Here is a 21,912-nt window from a genome sequence, read left to right as displayed (position 1 = left end):
ATTAAGAAATTAATTACATTTATAATAGCATCAAAAAGAATAAAACAAATGAGAATAAATGTAATAAAAGAAGTGCAAGATTTATACATGGAAAACTACAAAACACTGTTCAAAGAAGTTAAAGAAGACCTACATAAATGGGAAAACAGCCCGTGTTCGTGAGTTGGAAGACTTAGTAACGTTAATATGATAATAATCCCAAGTTGATCTGCAGATACAGTTCCTATCATAATCCCAACTGAAATTTTCATAGATATTGACAAGCTGATCCTAAAATTCATATGGAAATTCTAGAGACCCAGAATAGCCAACACAATCTTGAAAAAAAGAACAAAAGTTGGAGGATTCGCACTGCCTGATTTCAAAGTGTACTACAAGCTACAGTAATAAAGACAGTGTAATAGGGCATAAGCAAAGGGCATGTAGATCAATGGAACAGAATAATCTAGAAAGAAACCCATACAGTTATGGTCAGATGATTTTTAGAAGGATGCTAATACAATTCAATGGGAAAATAATAATCTTTTCAACAGATGGTGCTGGGACAACTGAAGAATGATGTTGGATCCCTACCTACACAATATACAAAAAATAACTCAAAATGGATCATAGACCTACATATAAGCTAAAATTCAAAAACTCTCAGAAGTAAACATAGCATTAAATCTCCATGACCTTGGATCAGGCAGTGGTTTCTAAGTATGACACCAAAAGCACAAGTGACAAAAGAAAAAAAATTTTTTAATTTTGTACTAGAAGGGTATAATCAAGAAAGTGAAAAGACAACTGAAAAAAGACAAATAAATGAGTAGAGGATCTGGATAGACATCTATCAAAGAAGTTATAAAAATGGCCAATGGCCAGGAAAAGGTGCTCAACACCGTTAGTCATGAGGGAAATGCAAATCAAAACCACAATGAGATAGTACTTCACACCCACTAGAAAAGATAACTTAAAAAACATGGACAATAACAAGTGATGAGTCTGACTGTCTCTGTCCCCCGTGGCTGCCCAGTTATACACACTCCATTTATTAACATGCTCTTCTTTTGGGTGTGCCGTTGATGAGCCTGGCTCCTAACGAGAATGCTTTCTCCTCTGAGAGGAAACAGTTAGCATTCGGTCCTAGCACCCTGGAGAAAGTATCAAGTTGCTTGTCAGGCTTTTGATTACAGCCATTTTTTTTTTATCACAGTAATCATTGCCACCAAGGATTTTATAGTGATTAACCAGACAATTCGTTCTGAACACTGCCCTGAGGATTTAAAACTACATTAATTATAAGCTTATCTCTTACTTGGGAACATTAGTGGGCATGTCCCATGATTTTAAGCAAGATCTTTGCCATGGTCTGAATGTTTGTATCCCATCAAAATTCATACGTTGAAACCTAATCCCTAAGGTGATGGCATTAGGAGGTAGAGCATTTAGTAGGTGATTAGGTCAAAAGGATGGCGCCTTCAGGAATAGGACTGTGCTCTTATAGAAAAGGTCCCACAGAGCTCTCTGGCCCCTTTATCACCCGAGGATATAATGAGAAGTCAACCATGTCCAGAAAACCATGCTGACATCCTGATCTCAGACTTCCAGCCTCCAATCTGTGACATTTTGTTATAGCAGCCTTAATGGACTAAGACTGTGTTTCCAGAAGCTCTGTTAACCAAAATGAACTCTAAGGCCGCTCATTTGAAGCTTGGCTGATCTCACTCAGCAGCACCTTTAGATAAGGGCACTTCCTTTTGGCTGGTAGTGTTCATACTAACTGTTTTTTGAGCTTTGGCTGTGTGCTGAGCAGTGTGCAGGGGCCTGGCTATGTCCGGTGGCATGTGCTGTCCTGTCTGGAGTTGGTACCCGGGCATTTTGGGTGTGTCTGTACCTCTGCACCCCTGCGAGCCCAGTGAGGGTGCTAGAGGCAAGCCCTTTGTCTTCCACTATTTGGACTGCACTCACATCTGACACAGAGCTCAGTAAATAAAATTCAGAAAATCACCAACTTGTCACTTTGAACTGACCTGGGGAGTAAGATGAGAACCCTAGACTTGACAGTTTTTAGACATGGTCCCAATTTGTAACTGAATTTCAAATAGCAATAATAAGAGCTAGTGTTTATCCAGAGCCCACTGAGGGTCAGGAGGTGTTCTAATCACTTCCCTTACTTTGATTCGTTGAACAACCACCCCTCTCAGGTAGGTGCTGCCATCATCTCTGTGCTGAAGGAATTAAGAGAGGCTATGGATAGAAACGCAGATTACTGTAAACAGGAACTAGTAACCATAAAGAGGACCAATTAAAATCAGAAAAATCAATTACTGAGACAAAAGCCAAGCTAAAGGCAATAAATAGCAGACTAAATAATGCAGCAGAGTAAATAAGTGATCTAGAAGACAGAATAATGGAAATCACCCAATCAGAACAGCAGACGGAAAAACAAGTGAAAAAAAATCAAAGCAATGTATTAGACCTATGGGATAATATAAAACGCGTGTTTGAACCTATATGATTACCAGCCAGTCTAAAGCAAGTAGATACGGTAATGGATTCACATACTTGAAAAACAGGGTAACCACAAATCAAAAACATATGACAGAATCACAGAAACCAAAGCAGAACAGAACTCAAGCATAATGCAAAAGAAAATCATCACACCACAAAAGGAAAAACAGAAAGAAAAAGAAAGGAGCAAAGAAGAAATAACAAAAATCAACTGAAAAACAAGGTTTCAAATAGCAGTAAACACATATCTTTCAATAATTACCTTAAATGTCAGTGGCCTAAATGCTCCAATCAAAAGACATAAGGTGGCAGATTGTTTCATAAAACAAGAGCCTGCAACATGCTGCCTACAAGAGACCCACCTTTGGGCGAAGGACGGACATAGTTTGAAAGTGAGCGGTGGAAAAGGTATTCCATGCAAATGGAAATGACAAGAATGTAGGGGTAGCAATACTCGTATGAGACAAAATAGACTTTAAAACAAAGGCATAAAGAAACATAAAGAAGGACACCCTATAATGATAAAAGGAGCAATACAAGAAGAGGATATTACACTCATTAACATATATGCACCCAGCCTAGGAGCATGTAAACACAGAAAACACATACTAATGGGCATAAGGGAGAAATTGATGGGAAGATGGTAACAGTAGGAGATTTTAACACAATTTCTTATTCTCTGTCTTTTTTCCCCCCAAAACAACGGAGTCAAGACTTGGTATGCCCAAGAGCAAAGAGTTGCTTTCATTTAAATAATACCATCGAAGAACTAGTTCATTAATTCAGGTTGAAAGTAGTCACCTTTGTGCTGGATACACTTCATCTTTTAAGTTTTCTTTTTCTTAATTGCGAAATTAATACAAACTTGATGAGAAAAAGAAAAAGATAGCTGAAAACCAGAAGAACACAAATAGAAAAAACCTCAGTCATTTCACCCGCTGCTATGACTTCCCTGGGCCCCTCAGGTCTTCTTTCTTAACAGGAAGTGAGAGAAAGAGACTAAATTTTTATAAACAAAAAATAATAGATTATACTCATTAGAAACCTTCTTTTTCCCCCCTCCAAAGCATTTTAATCACACATCATCTATCAACCTGGAATAAAGTCTTTCACTTTCTGTATTTTCAAATGATGTCAACCGTTGTTCTGTATTACGTATTTTTCCGTGTTTCCCTGTCTGTGCCCCACATTTTACTCTTTCAGTCTATTTTTCGTATTTCTCCTGCATCTCCATTATTATTGGTTTTAATGGCTGCATGGCAGTTCCTCAGTTTGAAGCATCCTGAGGTTCAGTGGTTGGCTTAGGCTGCTAGAAAAAAATCTGCCCAGACTAGGTGCCTTAAAAACAGATGTTTATTTCTCACAGTCTGGAGGCTGGGACGTCCAGGAGGAAGGTGCTGGCAGGTTCTGTTCCGGGTGAGGCCCCACCTCCTGGTTGCAGGCGGCATCCTCCCCTTGCGTCCTCACAGGACAGAGAGCAGAGAGAAGGACGTTCTCTGTGTCTCTTCGGGAAGGTCGCTAATCCCACCATTGGGAAGGCTCCACCTTCATGACCCAGGCACCTCCCAGAGGCCCACCTCCTAGTTTCATCACAGTGGGGATTAGGGTTAAATCGTGCATTTTGGTGCGAGGTGGGGACACAAACATGCAGTGTCTCACAAGGATCGAACTGGAAAGCAGAGCAGTGGAGTTTTTACAGCCTCTGGGGTCACAAAGGCCCGCTGCTGTCACTCTTGCCCCGGCTACTTGCCAGCCTGTCCCGGTGAACAGCGTCTTCATCGTAACCTCCCTCATCTGTGAAGCGGCAGCCGTGACACTTACTTCTGGTGTTGCTGTGAGCGTTACATTAGCAATGCCGGCCACCCAGCCCTCCCCTCTGGTACAACCCACGTTCCCTGACACTGGCCGTTTACGTGGTTGGTGGGCTCTTCCTTCGGCTGCTGTAGGTGACTCTGCAGGGCACAGTGTCACAGCTCAGGAGGCTTTCTTTTTGTTCATGCCATGTTTTTGCAGGTGAATTCCTCAGAGGGAAAAACATGAGTGAACGGCAGAAACTCCCCCTGGGTCTTATTATTACCATATCGCCCTGTCACTTTCTGAAACAGTCATACCATCCGCAAGGCTTCCGACAATGACAAATGTACCAATCTCACCACACTCGGGCCAGCAGTGAATATTAGAACTCATTAAATTTGTCACTGTGTCAGGTGGACATAACATGGCATCTCATGATTCATTGTATTTTTTATTTCTAAAGAAAATTCCACTAGAATGTGCGATTTCCCTCTGCCCAACCTGCTTGTATATCTAACCACCTATGCCCCGTTTATTAACAAAAATCCATCTCCAGGGATTTGGTGAGAATATCCACAGAGAAGTTTTGCATCTGCGCTGGGAGGCCTTGCTAGGAGAAGGCTCGGCCCCCGTGGCTGGAGCTCTGCTCTGCGTGAGCTGTCAGCCTGGCCCCTGGTGAATGACCTGCTGTCTTTGCTTTCTTTTCTGATGCCGATGGGTCCAAATGGCCCAGCTTGATGGGGCTGAGCCCCAGCCATCTGGAATTGGTGAGGAATTACCGCTGAGGGTCACCCTGGGGGTCATGTCACCCTCCACACCCCCCAACCTCTGCATCTTCCCCGAAGAAATAAAGGGTTGGATTTCACCGTAATGCGACCCACAGATGAAAACTGCTGCTGAGGCTAAAACCGTAGAGTGACATCTGGCAAAGAAAGAAGCATCCTTCTTGCTGAAGGCCGGTAAACCCAGGGCGACAGTGGGTGAGCCCCTGCAGTGCCAGGAGGATGTCACCTCCGGGGAGGGACGGCCCCTGTCCCCAGGGTTTGGCCGCATGGGGACTCAATGGAGGATGGCACAGGAAAGTCGTTTAACAATTATGACCAGGTCAGTAGCATCCTAAAGTTTACTCTTGTTTATTCTGCAGTGAACTCTGGGTCGAGTGATAGAGTTTTACTTTTTGCTACTCTGTTGGTGGAGGTGAATGCGATAAATAAAAATGTCATGGATGTTCACAAAAAATGTTAGTGTTTTTTCTAGGATGTACAGTGGATGCCACAGACACTGAATCAACAGAGAGCATTTGCCTTCTGTCACGCGTGTTTCTTTGATGGCGATGATAGAATTAAATATGCAAGATGTATACATGAGAGACCAAAATTTAGAACTGATACAATTAACGTCACTTTCATATTACCTCTCCATTGTCCTAGATTCGTAGACAAAAGCAGTGGAGAGAGAATTTTATTCTGATTATTAGATCGGAAGGGATGATTTAACAAATACTGTTCTAGAAGAAAAAGTAAGAATGTCTCCTTAGGCTGTAAGGACAGAAGAGACTCAGAACTGACAAAGAAGGACTGTCTTTAAGGTGGTGAAGGTCATGGTGAACTATTGGTATAAGCGACATGGCTTTTACAGCCAGACATCACTCTGTCATATTCATTAAACTGTTTCATTACTTTCCCAGAATAAAGGAGGAAAATAATTTCTGTTAGTTTTTCTGTAGTCAGAATAATCTGTTTTGCCAAAACCTGAATTACAGAAATAACATTTAGAGATGGAGTTGTTGGCAATAAAAACAGTTCTCCTAGAAATGGCTGAACATGTGAAACAGTGTTCCTGAAAGTGTTTCTTTATAAATAGAATATTAAGTTGAAAGTGATTATCAAGGACTAAATGATGTTCTGGTTCTATGGGTTTTCAAATGTTGTTTTTAAACTATATACTTCTTCATGTAATGAACTTTCATTTACTGTCCAGGTCCAGCATTTTAAAATACTAGGCTGTGTAGATATTAACATTAATCACCCACCAACCAGGAATATGTTCACTTATCATCTCACGGCTTATTGTCGATATTTCTTGGATTCTTGAGTAAGTCTACATATGCCGAATCTGCAAACCTCGCCATCCATTAATTACTAGTTTTAATTGACTCTCTTTTAAAAGCAAATAAGCAACACCAGCTAAACCTTAAAAAAAAAAAAAAAAGAAGGAATTGGTTTCCTCTAGTCCTCTATTTAGTTACATTTTTTTGTTACACATACTAACTTTGCATTAAAAGCAGGGAAGATGTCTGTTTGTTGTGTATATATATGGATTTTTCATTGCTATTTAGGAAAATAATGACATTGTAATAGAGAACAGATTATTTTTTATTTGACACTGACTCATTCTAATGTTCTATTATTTTCCTATTAGTTCTAGTTACTTATTTGCCACATTAATATAACATTGAAATAGATTAAGTTTGGGGACTTATTTTTTAGTGTGAATTTTAAATCTGTATGAGCAAAATATAGAACTGTGATGTTTTACCATATAAAAGAATATAATTATGGAGAGTGATTGATTAATAGACAAAAATGACTGAAAAATCTCAAATAGTATAAATAAATTACCCCATTTTAAGTCAGAGGTCACCAACACTCAAATATAAAACTGTATTATTTTTTGCAAAAAAAAATTACTATAAAAGTAAATATTTACCTCTAAGAAAAGGTGTCTAATGGTGGAGAGAATGGGCCTTTTACATGATGTGTTTCTGTATTTAATTTTTTTCAGTGAAAATCTGTTCTTTTATTACTTGTGTAGCTTAATTAAAGTTTTAAATAAAGCAGTCATGTAATTCCATTACAGGGGATTTAGGAAATAAAGAAGGAAAAAAATCTTTTCAAATCCTATCACTTACTCTCCCAAGCCCATCCTTAAAACTCACCATTAGTATTTTGGTCCTATTTTTCCCTTCAATTTAAATACATGTTATCCATTCTCTTTACGATTTCAAGAAATTAAATAAAGTTGGCAGATCAAATTAAATACATCTACATTGATCGATGTTTTCCCCTAATGTCCTTCCAACAGCTTGATTGGGCCAGCACCCCTCAACTCTTAGGTCAGTGAGCGCGAACATGTGTTGTCCATGCAACTTAAGAAAATCAGATTCAAAGTGAAAACACCACAACATTAAAAATATATGTATCTATAAATAGAACTGAGCAGAATCATGTTTCTAGTTACATCATTTACCCCAAGTACGTTCCATCATTTAAAAATCAAGTTAAAGAAAACCACCCGTGTGGTTTCACATGCCCCCTGTGTCCTAGGTTCCACCTTCTCAGTGCTGCTTAAGTGGGGTATAAAGCTGAACTGTTTTTATTTGTGTTATTAACGTGAACAGAAGAGGTTACCTTATGCCTCCTCGTGCGCACGCATGCACACACACACGCTTGTCTTTCACGGAGATAAGGGAGAGATTTATTTAACCCTGAAAGATGAGCAGTGACATAATTAAGTGCCCCTTCTGATGGATGACGGGGCCATTGTTTCACCTTCTTCTAGCCCCTGCCAATGGCCTTTCTCCCTTCAGCCAGCTCTCAAATGTCTCAGGGTCTCTGACTGTAAATAATTCATGGGAACCGTTAGTGTGTGATGGGAAGTGAAGCTGCCTTATTCACATGTATAACCACTTACACACTGAGCTCTTTTTTGATTCCTCTTTCCAAAAATACATAGCCTAAAAAAAAAAAAAAAACCAGTAAACTCCATTCAGACACAGCGATCTCACACTCTTGTTTCCAAAAGGATGCAGATTGTGTGTGACTCTCATGAAATCCACTTAACGTGGATTTTCAGGATGTTTGCCTTTGAAACAGTCATGGCTTAGCAAGAGCTGCAAAGACCCTGGGTGGCGTCAAGGGCCTTGACTGTAAGTAGCATGTCTTTCTCTTTCTCCGGAGCAGGATGTTTTCTGCGCTGCTGATGGAGCCCATTCCGTGTGCTGTGTGGTGGTCCCTGCATTTAGGGCATGACGCTCTGATGCACTTCTCCCAACATTTTGTTACGAAAAATTTCAAACGTACAGTAAATTTGAAAGAATTGAACCACTACACATCCATATACCCACTCCTCTTAACAGTTTCTAAAATTGCTCTCATTTCTGTCTGTCCATTCTTCTATCCATCCATCAACCCATTAATTTTAATGCATTTCAGAGTAAATTGGAAATATCTGTATTTTTCACCCTCAAATACTTTAACATTCATATTATTGACAGTAGTTCAATATTGTGTATAATTTTTAGGTAAAATTTATATGAAATAAAATGCACATATCTTCACTGGAGTATTTGATACATTTTGACAGATACTAACACTGCGTTAGTATCTGCGTACTAAAAACACCATCCAGACATAGAACCATCCCCCAGGCAATTTCCCCCTGTCCCTCCTCTGGTAAACGTCATGCCTGTCCCCACCCCCAGGAACCAATGTTCTGATTTTTTTTTTCCTCCCACCATAGATTAGAACAGCATGTAAATGGGATGATTTCATGCGATCATTCTTTCACTCAGGATTATGTTCTGAGGTTCCCACCAGGCATCCCATGGATTAGCAGTTTATCCCTTTTGATCGCTGAGTGGTTACTAGACCACGTTTGTTTATTGTTGATGGACACCGTTGCTATTTAGTTTGGAAGCACCATGCATAAAGTTGCTGTGAACATTCTTGGATACATTTTTTTAGACATATTGCTCTTGGGTAGGTATTGAAGAGTAGAATAAGTGAGTCGTGGGGCAGGTGTGTGCTTAGTTTCATAAGAAACTCCCAGACTTGTTTCCAGAGTAGTTGTACCATTGTAGGTGCAGCTGATAAGGTGTGAGTGTTCTGGTTGCTCCATATCCTCACCAAGTATTGTCAGTCGTTTTTTTCCCCCCTTTTTTTTCTTTGTCTTTTTTTTGGGTCAAATAACCCTTTATTAAGTCATTTTTTCTTTGTAGTTCTTAACTCACTGGGCAGTCCACGGCACCACTGCTGATGTCCTCTGTGATGCTGTGAGGGTGGTGGCCACCAGCATTGCAGCCTACAGGCTGGGCAGTCCCTGGGATCTCTTTCATGGTTCCAGAGAGCTCTCTAGCTAAAGATTGGTGCCGCATCTGTCGGGCGATGCTGACAATCTCTCATCAAAAGTGATGTTTCCGCTGTGCTTGATGTTTTTCTGCTTCTTTCTGTCTCTTGGTGCTTCCTTGAGGGCTTTGATTATCAGGGCAGAGGCAGATGGTACCAGCTCAATCTGGGTCTGTTCTGAATGGTCAGTTTCACTGTACTCTTCAGACCCTTCCAATCACCAGGTGCCTTGGTGATGTCATCACCAACCTTTTTTTGGAGACAGACCCAAGGGACCGATCTTGGGGGCCAGGGCAGATGTGGCACCAGTTTCCTCACTGGGGCACATCAGGTATATGACTTTGATCTCGTTGGCGTCGAACTTAGGCAGCATGATGGAGGCAGCTGGTGTCGGATGAACCTGGATTTGGGATGACCAAAGAAAGTTGCACCTTGGCCTCCTCCAAGCCAAAAGTCGAAAGTTATTGTCATTCTTTTTAAATTTTAGTGACACTGGTGGGAGTGTAGTGGTGTCTCCTTGTGGTTTTAATTTGCATTTCCCTGATGACTAATGAAACTGACCTTTTTGAATATCTTCTACTGTTCAGATCTTTGCTCATTATTAACTGGGTTATTTGTCCTTTATTCTTGAGTTATAGGAATTCTTTCTGTTTTCTGGATCTCATTTCTTTTTTGAATATATGTTTTGCAAATAATTTCTTCCAGTATATGACTTGCCTCTTCATTTTTAAATGGTTTTTAAATGGTGGGTCAGTGTTCTGATGAGCAGAAGTTTTACATTTTGGTGAAAGTCTAATTTAGTAATTTTTTTTCCTTTCATAGTTATTTCTTTCTGTGTCCCATTTAAGAAAGCTTTGCCTACTCTCATCATGAAGATATTCTCCTGCGATTTTTTTTCCCTAAAAGCTCTACATGTTTTTGTTTGGTTTGGTTTGGTTTTTCCTTTTTCAGTTTTATTAGGTAGAATTACTACAGTTCAACTGCACATACACATTATATTGTATGTAAATACATATATACAGTATACTGCACATTTTTTTAGTTTACATATATGTACTGCTCATTGTTTTAAGAACAGATTAAAGCTTTATCTTTTTAAACTTACATAGTTATCAAAGGAATAAAACCAACCACAAAAATAAGAATCAACAGAATGTGGTAATCTAATCAAAAGGGGAAGTCAAATGTGCTTACACATATGCAAGAAATCAATCATCTAAGTTGTAAATAATAAGTAGTTCATTTGTGTCTTTTTTTTTTTTAAGATTCCACATGTAATTGATCTCATATGGTATTTTTCTTTCTCTTTCTGGCCCACTTCACTTAGAATGACGATCTCCAGGTCCATCCATGTTGCTGCAAAGAAGCCCTACAGTTTTAACCTTTATGTTAAAATCCATGATCCATCTCAGTGTGGTTTTTGTGTGTGGTGGGAAGTAGGGGTCAGACTCTGTTTATTCAATGGATGTCCAGCAGTTCCAGCGCCATTTATTATAGAGACTTTTGCTTTTCTCACTGTGTTGCTTTGGCATCCTTGTCAAAAATTAATTGAATTTAGAGGTGTGGGTCTGTTTCTCCACTCTGTTCTGTTCCATGGATCTGTCTGTATAAACTAGTACCATCCTGTCTTGATTGTTGTAGTTTTATAGTAAGACTTGAATTCAGGTAGTGTACACCCTCCAACTCCTCTTTTTTAAGATTGCTTGGGATATTGTATGTCCTTTGAATTCCCATACAAATTGAGGATCAGATTGTCAATTTCTACCCCCCAAAAAAGCTTATTGGAATTATGGTTGAGATTACATTGAATGTATGGATAAAACTGGAAAGAACTGACATCTTAAAAATATTGATTATCCTAATCCATGAACATAAGATGTCTTTCCATTTGTGTAGGTAGATCTTGTTTAATTTATCTCAGGAGTGTTTGTAGTTTTCAGGGTGTAGATCTTGTTCATCTTTTTAAAAATTTATTTCTAAGCATGTAATTTTTATGCTATTGTAAATAAATTAAAGGGTTCTTTTTTCAAATGTTAGCTGCAATAATGTGATTTGCTTTTGTGATGTGAATGTTTGGAAGCCAACCTTCCTCAGCATTTATATTTTTATATGAAAAAAGTATGTATTTTGCATCCCTTGAAAAAATGTTTTTTGCCCTTGGAAGAAGCAGCAAAATATGGGTCTGTTTTGGGAGTGGGTTTAGCCCCAGCCTGAGAGCTGGGGGATCAAGCTTCAGTCCCAGTTTGCCTCTTACTGACTGTGTAAACTTGGCCAATGATGACAGAATCCTGTCCCTTTCTCTGCAGTCACTCCACATAATCAGAATTTAATTCCTCATTCGTTGCCATCTTTTCTGTGATATCTGTAGGGATAGAACTTTTAACTCTTGTTCACCACCATGTGTGCAAATCTGCTAGAAGCCTTGAATTTTCTCCCCAGAAAAATGTACACACACACACACACACACACACACTTCTGTGTGCAATTTTAGAATGTGCAGGAAGTCTCTGAAGCCTTTGGAACTCACAGACCTCCTAATTACGAACCCATTCTAGACTGGAAGCTCCAGGGGCCGACCATTTTCACTTCTGGATCTGCAGACCCAGCACAGTATGGAAAGAGGGCTGCCATTCTAATTTCCATGCCCTTTGTGGGGTTTTCTAGGCAGAGAGGGTCTAGATTTCCACACCCACCAAGATCTGACCTGCCTTTCTTCCTCCACTAGACACCATATCCGTCTGAGGGAGACAGCAGTGGGACAGTTTGGCTGGGCCACCAGCTCTCCCACCAAAGCCCCTGCTTCTCCCTTGCTGGAGAAGGTCAGCCTGGCAGTCCCCCACCAGGCAGCTGGCCTGGGTGCCCTGGACCCGCTCCAGGCGACAGTCTTGCTGCAGAAACTTCCTGAGCTGTGCTCAGCTGCACCGTGCCTTCCAGACAGCCGCACACAGGAAGTCCCTCCAGCAAGGTGCAGGTCCCGGGGTCTGGTGTGGGTGGTGACATTGGCCACATTTCAGGGAAACCCTTTCCTCTTGCTAACGCCCCCAGATTTATGTCTCAGACAGCACATCTTGCTCTGTCTCCAGTGATTCCCATGAGCAGCACCGGCAGTGATGGTGACCTCGTATGTGCTTCTGTTCACCCAGGTGCCAGGGACATGGGTGGCAAACTGTCCATGCCAGGCGGTGCCCCGCCAGCACAGAGCCCCGGGACAGAAGGCATTCATGCTGCATACAAGCGGGGAGACCCCAGCAGGGCCCGGCATCTGCTCATAGAAGCTTGTGATGAGAGCATGTCCCAGCTGGAAAAGGTAGGGTCTGCGCCAGCCTCTCCGGACGGAACTGGGGACCTGGGCTGGACAAAGGTTACCACTCAGATAATTTTCTTGTTATCATTATAATCAGAATGGGTTGGTTTTTTTTTTTTTTACTGTGTTCTGAATACCTCGTTTCACATGTAAACTTTTGTGTGCCAGTCCTTTCGAATCGACACCTCAGCCTGTCTGCCACCTAAGCACACGGCTCTCGCCTTCCCAGGGGACGGGGAGGAGGTCACAGAAATGTAAAGGACAAAATGCCCATCTGAAGGTTTAACCTACTATATTCTTTCACGCTTTTTTTCACTACAAAACTAGCCCATGCTCAAAAGAAAAAATTTAGAAAATATATAAGAGTAGAGGAAAAAAAGACCAAAAAAGTAATCATTTTCCTAAAACCTCCAAACAGTCCCCCTGAACAGTTTTGATTTACTTTCTTGGCTGCTGATCTGAGCATACATTTTGTTGTTGTTTATTTCTAATGTAGGTACAGACATACTGTATGTAGGATTTTGCATACAGCTTTATCTCACATAATATTTTATCAACCATTTTCACAATGACTATCAACTCCTCTTGTGTCTCCCCTTCAATGGCTACGTGACATTTCATATGGTAGAGACAGAGTCACTTACCCGGCTATTTCTTTTGGTTAGATATTTGGATTGTTTCTAGTTTTTTTCCTACTGTAGATAAAGCTGTATTGAATATTTTTTTGCCTAATCTTTTTCTTGTGAGGTTATTTTCTTAGCCTAGGTGCACAGGAATGGAGAATGTGGGTATGAAATTTTTAAAGTTTTGAAACACATGTCAGACTTTTCCGAAAAGCTCATAGATATCAGCCTTCTTACCCAGGAACTGTCTGAGGAGTCCATTGCTACATTCCGGTCCTTATGGGGAATTCTTATTGACCGTTACCATGGAGACACTTTACTGATGTTTTGTGTACAGTGCTTTGGTTAGCACAGATTTAACAGGTCTTCATTTGACTGATAGTTAGAAATAATTCAATTCCTGAACCTCCAGTTCATTCTCAAAGTTGTAAGGGTTTTTTGGGGGGTAGGGGTGGGCAAATACAATGTACTTATGAATTATTGAAGGAAGGACATTTTAGAGTCCTCTGATTATGAATTCTTAGCAGATATGGCCAAGGGCCACTCTTCCAAATGGGGAGAGATGGGCTGGACACACGAGCAGATCAGAGTTGTGGGCCCCTTGGCTTGGTACTGGGTGGCCTCCCACAGGGAGAGCCTGTGCTCAGCAGACAGAGCCTGGAGTCTGTGCCCTACTCTGCCTGTGTTGGTAGAGGCTGCCCTGGCCCTGATCTCATGCCTAGGCATTCAGGGGTTTGCCTACTCACAAACTCGTTAGCATGGCTGGGGTCCTTTTAACCATCACCTCCCTCAGTGCCTACCGTGAAGGAGATTAGGGAGAGTCGTAATGATCTCCATTCTATTATGAGGGAATTGGAGGACAGTGCTGTCCAGGCACTTGTCCAAAGACACAGGGTATTAAGTGGCAGAGCCAGGACTCACAAAAACATCAGTGTCCTGTGGCTGACTCTTCTTTGGAGAGGCAGCCTGTCACTGGACCTAGCAGCCCACAGTCTAGGAGAGGAGCCAGAAACACGGGGGTGGGAATGTACAAATACAAGATGGCTTTGGTGTGGGGACAGTAGAAATAGTCTGTATCTTGATGGTGGTGCTTGTGATTGAGTTATACCTTGTTGAAACTCATCAAAGGGCACCTAAAAGGGGTGCCTTTACTGTAAATAAATTATATCTTAAGAAACCTGACTTTAAAAAAATTTAAGAATGCATGTGTTCAGGCCTAAATGTGTGGCAAGGTGAGGAAGTGTCCATTCACGGAACCAGGACTGCAGCCTGGATGAGAGAGCAGGGAAGGCTTTAGCTACACAGAGAGGGTGACAGAGGCCTTCCTGTGCAGGGAAACACTGTGAGCGGGGAGGCAGGACACGTGCTGACCTTCGACTGGGGAAAAGACCAGGCCTCCTGGGAACTGCCCACCATGTGGGCTCAGAGGCACATGTCAGGCAAACCTAAGGCACCGGATGGCATCCCCGGCTTGCATATTCAAATAACATGAAGAATTTTGATCCCTGCTTGAAACATCATTCATGAAGTCCCTCAGCTGACCTTTAAGAGAGGGTCAGCACTGTACTCGTTGCTGGGGAGACAATGCTGAAATCAGACAGCCCAAAACCTCTGTGTGGAGGCGGTGCCTGAACCCTGGAGCTCAGGGAGGCGTTGGCCATCAGGTGGCTTGGGAAATGGTGAGGGGACAAGATGCCAGAGATGGAGGCTCATTTCAGGGTGGTGAGCTGCTCCGTCTGGCCTGAAGCAAAGGATTCAGGCATGTGGGTGGCAGTGGTGGGAGATGCTGGAAAGAGGAAGAGAGGTGGTCACCTGAAGAGCTTAGGGGCATCTGGAGGCTGGGAGAGCCATTCGAAGGAGTGAGATGACATTTTAAGAAACTGCACATGTATTTAAATAATGGAGACCAGAGCCAAGTCTGTTATGCCTGGCACTGTGGCCAGTGGCAGCTCAAAACTGGGAAGGCCTTTAGTAGACTGCTTCTCCCTCAGATCCAGGGCTGTTGAAATCCCAGCTGGCTGGACTTTCAGAAGATGTTGAAGAAAATGGTGGATAACTTGGTGTTTTCATAAAAATATAAAACATTTGTTCCGAAAGTGGTCAGCCATAAATAAAGAGTCAAGGATCAATGGCAAACGGAGAAGGAATAAGACAAAGAAATTGCACAAATCCGTATGAAATAACAACATGATGTTTTAAATGGACAACAGCAAAGTACACCTAAAGAGAACAGCAGGAATGGAATTACTTTAAAAAGGAACAGAAAAGGATGAGATAGAAAGCAAAACATGGAAGTAGAGCAGACAGACAAAATCAATAATTGGTTCTTTGAAAAGGCTAATAAAATTTTTAAAAATTTCTGGTGAGAATGACTAAGATAAAAAGAGAAGAAATAACTAAATCTATCAGAAATATAAAGGAAGTATTCAGTAGTGATTATTCAGACATTAAAGAGATGATGTGAAAAAGTCTTACAACAACTCTATGACAAAATACTTGAAAATTTAGATGAAATGGACAAATACAAGGGAAAAATCAACTTGTCAAAACTAAAAAAAAAAAAAAAAAAAAAGGAAGCAGAAAGCAGGAATAGTTTTATAACAATGAAGGAAATAAATCCATAAGTAAAAACTTTTGACAAAATAAGTCCTAGGTTCATATGGCTTCACTAATGTGTTGTTGTTCTATGAAATAACGTATTTATTTGTCCAGAGAATGGAGAAAGAGTGTACACTCTCTGGTTCCTTTGATGAGGCTTGCACAACCTCAGTACCAAGAGTAGGTGAGAACAAAAATAAACAAATGGGACCTAATTAAACTTCAAAGCTTTTGCACAGCAAAGAAAACCATCAACAAAATGAAAAGCCAACCTACTGAATAGAAGAAAATATTTGCAAATGATAATGACCAATAAGGGGCTAATATCCAACATACATAAACAGCTCATACAACTCAACATCAAAACGTCAAACACCCTGATTTAAAAAATGGGCAGAAGACCTGAATAAACATTTCAGATGGCCAACAGACACATGAAAAGATACTCAAGATCACTAATCATCAGGGAGATGCAAATCAAAACCAAAATGAGACAGCACCTCACACCTGTCAGAATGGCCATCATCAAAAAGACAACAAATAATAAACGCTCGCAAAGATGCAGAGAAAAGGGAGCCCTCCTACACTGTTGGTGGGAATGGAAATTGATGCAGCCACTGTGGAAAACAGTATGGAGGTTCCTCAAAAAACTAAAAGTAGAACTACCATAGGGTTCAGCAGTTCCACTCCTGGGTATATATCTGAAGAAAATGAAAACATTAATTCAAAAAGGTACATGCACCCCAGCATTCATAGCAGCATTACTTAGAATAGCCAAGATACGGAAGCAACCTAAGGGCCCATTAACAGATGAAAGGATAAAGAAGATGTAGTATACGTACATACAATGGAATACTACTCAGCCCCAAAAAAGAATGAAATGTTACCATTTGTGACAACTTGGATATGGAGGATATTATGCTCAGTGAAATAAGTCAGACAGAGAAAGACAAATACTGATATAATCACTTGTGAGTGGAATCTGAAAAATAAAGCAAATGAAAATAACAAAACAGATATAGAGAACAAACTAGTGCTTACCAGAGGAGAAGGAAGGGGGCAGGGGCAAGATAGGAGTATGGGACTGAGAGATACGAGCTACTATGTATAACATAAATAAACTACAAGGTACAATATATTCTTCAGCACAGGGAAGCCAATATTTTATAACAACTTTAAATGAACTATAATCTATAAAAGAATTTTGAATCACTATGTTGTGCACCTGAAACTAATATAATACTGTAAATCAACTATACTTTAATAAAAAAAATCTTAAAGTTTTAAAAATAACACAAAAATATATTGTGAATATAAAAAAGTAGGTGAGAACAGTACCAGAAATGACAAAGAATATGATTAGACAAAGGTGCACACGCACAAGGAAATTCAAAAAAACAGTGAAAAACTATGAAACACTATTCAACTTTATTATAGAAAAGCAAAGCAAACAAAACAAAAATGAAACAGCACTGTTAGCTTATCCAATTGACATCTTAAAGTTTTATAATGAACATTAGCAGAGCTGTGGGAAATCACACATCCTTGTTCAGTACTGGTGGGAATATGAATTTGTGCAGCTTTTTTGGAAGGCAGTCTGCCAATGTTTATCAGAATTTAAAACTCCATCATCTTTGATCCAGCAAAACTACTATTAGGGACTTACCCTTACAGATTTATTTGAAAAAAAATTGCCAAGGTGTATGCACAAGCATACTGACTGCATTTGTGTTTACAATAGCAGAACCCTGGAAACTGCCTGCATGCCTGTTCGTCAGCAGGAGGACACCGCTACATAAACTGTCTGTCCATGCAATACCATACAGCACTCCAAAAGAACAAAATAATCCCCAGGAGCTATTTTGGAAGGATTACAATGTAATTTAAATTAATATATGCAGGATTTCTGCCTCCAGTAAAATGGAGAGAAGATGCTATAGGTATGCTTTTTTTCCTATTCCTCTCTACAAATCCTGGACATTACCTATAAAATAAGCATAAGATTCTGAAAGATGGAGAGAGATCTTGGGATTCAAGGAAAGCACAGTGGTGAGTTTGGGGGTTTTCTTGTTTGCCTCAAAAATCCCAGACTGGATGCTGAAGAAGCTGGCAACCCGAAATCACCAACTAATGCAGACAAAAAAGCCCCAAGACCATCCTACTCTCTCTAACCAGAGTACCAGCAACGGAGCAACCTAGCCAGATAACTTAGAGATAATAACCAGTCTACTTCAGCCATGCACCACGGAAACACCCGCAGCCCCAGCCCTACTCCTTGCCAGCAGAGGTCACATGGACAACTTAGATTCCATCCTTGCCGGGCTGTAGCAAAGTGCCCCAATCCCCTCTTGCCCCAACAGAGAAGGTCATGGCGAGCTGGGATGTAATCTCCAGCGGTGGTAATGAGCTTTCTCCTGCCCCCATCAGTGGAGACCATGTGAGAAGCCTGGGCTGCCAAACCCACCTAGTGTACCTGTCCAGTAATGAGACACTGCTACCCCTCCCAGCCAGAGCTTCTGGAATCGACATGGGCTGAATAAGAAAAAATCACTTATATCAATTGATGCAGAAAAGGCATTTGACAAAATTTAATACCTATTCACAATAAAAAAAAAACTCTTAGAAAGTTAGGAATAGAGGAGAAATTCCTCGACTTGATAAAAAACACCTACAAAATCTATAGCTAACGTCATAGTTGACAGTGAAAAGACTCCTTTTCCCCCTAATATAAGGAACAAGGCAAGAATGTTCACTCTCTTTATAATACTGGAAGTTCAATTCAAGAATAATTATAATTATATTCAACATATTACTGTTCAATATATTACTAGTTTGGAGACAATGCAATAAGGCAAAGAAATGAAATAAAAGGCATATAGATCTGTCTCTATTTGCAGGTAATATGGCAGCATACATAGAAAATCCTTAAAAGAAATGATCCATAAAAGAAAAAAAAATTGATGAATTGGACCTCATCAAATTAAAAGCTTCGCTCTGAGAAAGACATTGTTAAGAGGATAAAATGACAAACTACGAACTTGGAGAAAACATTTGCAAACCACACATCTGACAAAGGACTCCTGTCTAGTTCATGTATACAGAGCTCTCAAAACTCAACATTAAAAAGCAAACAATCCAATTAGAAAATGTGTGAAATAGGTGAGGAAACATTTTGCTGAAACGTATATAAAAATAAGCCTATGAAAAAAGATGTCTGATTAAAAACACAATGAGATATCACTGCACAACTATTAGGACAGCTAAAATTAAAATATAGTGACAATACCAAATTCTATCTCTCATACATTACTAATGAGAATATAGAATGGTTCAGCCATTCTGGGAAACAGTTTGACAGTTTCTTAAATAACTAAAAATACATTATGTCCCAGCAATTGGACTCCTAAACATTCATCCTAGAGAAATGAAAATATATGTACACATAAAAATCTGTGCGTGATTGTTCATAGCAGTTTTATTTGTGATAGCCAAAAACTGGATACAACCAGAAACACGGAGCAGGTGAATGTTTAAACATACCGTGGAATAACTAATAGGCAACATAAAGAAATGCTGTTGAAATATGCAGTGGCTCAGGGCATTTTGCTGAATGGAAAATAAAAAGCCAATCTCAAAATATGATTCCATTCATATAACATCTGCAAAATGACAAAATTATAGAGATGGAAGAGAAATGGGGTTGCCAGAGGTTGGGATGTGGAAGGGAGGAGGGGGGTGGGATGGGGAAACAGAGACTCAAGGAAGATGCTCATTCTCATTGTGATGTAAGGGTTCTGCATCTTGATACACAAATCTGCACATGTGACAAAATGACAGAACTGCCTGCACATATTGTACTAATGGCAAATGAATGGTTTTGATCTTGAACTACAGTTGTGTAAAATGTTACCATTAGGGGGAACCAAATCAAAGAAACATGGGTCCTCTCAATACTGTCTTTGCAACTTCTTGTGAACCTGTTATTTCAAAGCCAAGAGTTTTTAAAAATTAAGTGAAGTATAATTCCAAGCTTATGATGTTTAGAAACTGGCAAAAACGAATATGTGGTGTCTGAAGTCAGGATGGTGGTTACTCCAGGTAGGACAGTGACTAGAAGGAGCAGTAGGGGACTTGTGGATACAGGTCATCTCCTGTCCCTTGGTCTCAGTGCCCCTTACACGGATCTGTTCACTTAGTGGCAGTTCATGAAACTGGACACATACATTTGTACTTTTCTGTAGGTGCCAGTACATAGTTACAATTAACAAAGTGAAAAGGCATTTGGTTTCACTTGGATTATCCGTGTATATGGGTGGGTAGACATGTTTTGGAAGGCTGGGTGAGAGCGGCTTCCTTTGCAGGGGCTGGCTGGGAGGTAGACGCATAGAAGGGGGCCTCCTTTTATTTCATGCTTGTCTAGGCTGTTTGAATTAAAATAAACGCGTACTGTAGAGCCTCCCAGGCTGTCCCTCGCCAGAGAACCAGCCCTGACCCTTCTGGCCCTCTGGTTCCCTCTTGGTGTTGGGCTGGTTCCTGTGACATCACTTACTACCTTGAAAGGATAGTGCTTAGAAACCTCTTACCAACTGGGATCTAGACGGCTGTGTGCGGTAAATCACTTAATCAATCCCTGTGGCTTTTCTCCCTAATGTAAATGCTTTCCTGGAATGGCCGGGCTAGTGGGCCCCGCTCTGGGCAGAATATTGAACATGCGACTCTCTGCCAGTCCGTTAGACCGTCCCTTACCTTACCCATCGGCACACCTCAAGTGTCAGCCCATTCTCTACTTGCAGAACCCAAGCTCCCCTCCCAAACCCCTGTTTCCCGGGACGTCTTGGATGGAATGGAGAGAACAAGGGCTCTGAAGCCAGACAGACTCCAGTTCAAATCCTGGGTAGTTCTGCTGATCCTAAACTCCCTACGCGCGGGCAAGGGAGTTTCCACACCCACGTGATGGAAATACAGGTACATTCCTGTTTAGAAACTGAATTGAACGCAATCAATTAAATAAAATAGCCAGTACAGCTTCTGGCACTTGATGAGGCCGTGGTAAATATCAGTTTCCATCTCTGGGAGTCCGTTGACCCATCCCTGCCCATCCCACCCTAAAGTGATCTCCAGAGACACTTGTTTTCTAAACTACTCAGCAAGCAAAATATGGTTGTTGGTGGCTGTGTGTGTAAATTCCTGATTTAATTGTAAACTCATGGAGGTCAGAAATCACCCTGGCATCCTCAGTGTTCTGTCCAGCTTCTTACACACAGCAGGTCCTCAGTAAATGTCGACAGTGGTACCGGCTGCCTTATTCCAGCTTGGTTTCTGCATCTGCTTCCTTGAACAAAGCTGATGCCCGAGTCCACAGGAAGCAGCCAAGTTCCAGAAGGACTTAAAGTTTCAGTCACGCAGTCAAACCACCGCACACACCAATCCAGCGTTCATCTGAGCACCCTTTCAGCAGACTCATGGCGCTCATGAAAAGACAGGGCCATTTTTACAATCAGTCTACGACAGCCACTTACTAGCTGTGTGATCTTGGACAAGTGATGAAACCACTCTGAACCTTCCTGTCCTTGTCTATGGTTTCATATACTGCCCACCTCATAGAGCTCTTAAATGTCAGAATGACTGGAATGTGCGAAACTCAGGCTTAGGTCCAATTCCCACCCTAAGCTTTTCCTCCGGGCTACCAAGTTGAGAATCCTGTGTCATGTTGCTTGAAGATCTTTACCTCTGGTTTCAGGTCTGTGGAGTCTCCTCGCCTGTCACATCCATTTATGGATAACTGGTAGGGTGGTCCTTCAGAGAGCCTGGCTACCTTCTCTTCGTGAGGGTACTGGGCGCCAGCTGTGTGCCAAGTGGGGCTACGACACTGTCCCCATCCTCATGAAGCTTGTGGCCGAGTGCAGTGCGGTTCCAAAGAAACAGAATGAGCCATTTACAATCTCAAATGTTCTAGTAGTCACATTAAAAAAGG

At 41.0% G+C, this 21,912-nt stretch overlaps 1 protein-coding gene and 1 pseudogene across 4 annotated transcripts in view; one reads left to right on the top strand and one right to left on the bottom strand.

Moving 5' to 3' along the window:
• LRRK1 (leucine rich repeat kinase 1) overlaps positions 1–21,912 on the top strand; it is a 118,229-nt gene that overhangs the window by 27,724 nt on the left and 68,593 nt on the right. For 3 of the 4 annotated variants that reach the window (XM_010985335.3, XM_064480527.1, XM_064480525.1), the window contains exon 3: positions 12,557–12,720. In XM_010985335.3, coding sequence (XP_010983637.1) covers positions 12,557–12,720 — 164 coding nt within the window. Of the gene's footprint in view, positions 1–12,556; positions 12,721–20,731; positions 20,904–21,912 lie in introns of those variants that run through there. The other variant, XM_064480526.1, reaches the window with a different exon arrangement.
• On the bottom strand, positions 9,290–9,801 carry LOC105093471 (large ribosomal subunit protein uL11-like; annotated as a pseudogene).

The sequence above is a fragment of the Camelus dromedarius genome, chromosome 29 (assembly GCF_036321535.1).
Source record: "Camelus dromedarius isolate mCamDro1 chromosome 29, mCamDro1.pat, whole genome shotgun sequence".
Taxonomy (NCBI): Eukaryota; Metazoa; Chordata; class Mammalia; order Artiodactyla; family Camelidae; genus Camelus; species Camelus dromedarius.
This window is presented reverse-complemented; position numbering and strand designations above follow the sequence as displayed.